General features: G+C 34.7%; 1 protein-coding gene across 1 annotated transcript; it reads right to left on the bottom strand.

Annotated features, from left to right (window-relative positions):
- Positions 1-851: 851 nt before the first annotated feature.
- LOC143607004 (glycine-rich RNA-binding protein 4, mitochondrial-like) lies at positions 852-1,882 on the bottom strand. Its single transcript, XM_077082603.1, has 4 exons — positions 1,726-1,882; positions 1,576-1,644; positions 1,368-1,474; positions 852-1,197 (listed from the first exon to the last, which is right to left on the bottom strand). Exons 1-4 carry the CDS (start codon positions 1,856-1,858, stop codon positions 1,078-1,080), a joined length of 429 nt encoding a protein of 142 aa, XP_076938718.1. The 5' UTR covers positions 1,859-1,882; the 3' UTR covers positions 852-1,077.
- Positions 1,883-2,271: the final 389 nt, after the last annotated feature.

Raw genomic sequence — 2,271 nt, 5'->3', positions numbered from 1 at the left:
TTTGAAGTAATTATTAAAATGCTTCTTTAAGTTATTTACTTATTTTGTTGAAAGAATATCTAAAATATGTCTCGTGTCATTGTTTGCCCAACATACTTTTTAAGCTAATGAGATAGGTAACATACCACCAATGTGGTTATCTGAAAACCGTATGAGACCTATACAAGTTGTATAACCTGCAAAAAGTTACGACTCTGCCTTTTCTGTACGTGTGTCAAGCACGCATCATACAGACATTGTGGTGGTGTCTATGTATAACATTCCTTAAGAAACAATTAAAAATAGGTTCAAAAATGTTATTGTTAAGTCGCTTTCCATGGCAGGTTGGATTAATGTACAATGCTCAGGGTTCTTGGGCTTAGGCTTTGGACAAGGACAGTCAAAAGTTTTTCCTCACCAATTAGATGTTAACACATTTATAATTGTTTGTTAAGAGCTTATTTAAATTTTTAAGCTTACTGAAGTTTTTTTTTACATACAAACTAGTAATCACATGTAGAGGTGGGCAAAGATTATGTAAAAGCTGGTTTAGAACAAACTGAAACTTAGGTTTGGAACCGGTTTGTAATTCTCTCCAATGAAATCGGTTAACCGAACTGAAACCAGTCAAAAATTGCCGAAAGCGGATGAAAACCAGTCAAAAACCAATTGTAACCTTGTCATGAAACAGGTTTTAACCCTAACCGAAACTGATTATAAATCGATATTGACTTTTGTTGACCATACCGAACCAACAGTGTTGTTAAAATTTGATTTTAATTTGGATTTACTAGTCATGTTAAACATGCCATACAAACACTAAACATTTAATTATTTAATAGCTCTATTGACTTGTCAGAACACACAAACAATGCAACTAGAAAACTTGTATACAAATGATTAGAACATCACATGACAATACTATTCGGTTCAAAAGAAAAAACAAAACTGATATCCTAACTAACAAGCATGGCGTGCTTAGCAAAAGGCATCTCAACTAAAATGCATGCCATACGATAATTTGTTATCGACAAGAAAGCAAGTTGTACTTAGTACCGGATAGCAAACCTATGTTATTGACTAAAAGGCATGGTGTACTTAGTACTGTTCATGGTTGTAACCACCACCGCCACCACCACGATTGTAACCTCCTTCACCGCCGGTACGAGGAGCACGCTCGTTGGCAAGACTAACACGAATGTTTCGACCATTGAGTTCCTAAAACAAAAATGCCATAAAATGTTAGGAAATGGACTTTAAACAAAGGGTGCATACAAATGGAAGTCAATTTCTGAACCCAAATCACTTTTTTCAGTTTAGAACTCTCATAAACCAAATGCTGCCTAAAATCTGACTCGTGTGTTGTGCAACATAATTTAGCTTCTAACCTGACCATCCATTGCTTTCATAGCCTCGTTTGCAGAATCGTCAGACGAGGAGTTCACAAAACCAAATCCCCTAGACCTTCCTGTCTCTCTGTCGGTAATAACTCTCGCTAGATTAAAAAACAGATCAAATTATAAGTATACGATTGGTAATAAACATGTCACTAGACTTGAAATCTGCACATTGACAATAAGTATAGATTGTTCTTACCTTCAGTAGCGTCCCCAAATCCAGAAAATGCTTCCTTCAATGAGTAATCATCGGTCTGGTAAGAAAGACCTGCAACATTCATAAGTAATTAGAGCTAGTCACATCTACAAAAGTTAGTCAATGACCATTATGCAGATAACAATAACATACCACCGATAAACAGCTTTGAGGACATGCAACGAACAGCATTGTACATCGATGGTCCGGTTACTTGGCCATTTGATACACAGTTTTGGGAGATGCTTTGCCTCATGAGGCTACCAATTTTGTTGTAGAAAGCCATTCAAAAAACCTGCATAATGAATCAAAACAATTAGTTACAAAAACAACTTGACCCAAATCTAGTGTCAAAAGGCAGAAACGCACAATAAAATGATCATTGAATGAACAACGTCAGATGCAAATCACACAATCAAGTTACATGCAAATGCATAAATCCTTAGAAAAAAATTAACAATTAAGCTAGAATCAAAACAGATAATATAGGCAAGTACACAATCAACAACTCAAATCAAGAAATCATACATTTCAATGAGATACATATGACGAAGAACAATTAGAGTGAAACGCAAAAATCCTTAACTATAAAAGTTAACAATTAAGCTACAATCAAAACAAGGACTCAATATAGACAGTAATTTGTACACAACCGACATCTCAATAACAAAAAATTAAACTTTTAAAATATGATTATTT

Source organism: Bidens hawaiensis, unplaced genomic scaffold, assembly GCF_021521415.1.
Source record: "Bidens hawaiensis isolate Kalapana, Puna unplaced genomic scaffold, B.hawaiensis_p1.1 tig00078811_1, whole genome shotgun sequence".
NCBI lineage: Eukaryota > Viridiplantae > Streptophyta > Magnoliopsida > Asterales > Asteraceae > Bidens > Bidens hawaiensis.
Note: the sequence above shows the minus strand (reverse complement) of the source record. Positions and strands in the feature narration are given on the sequence as shown.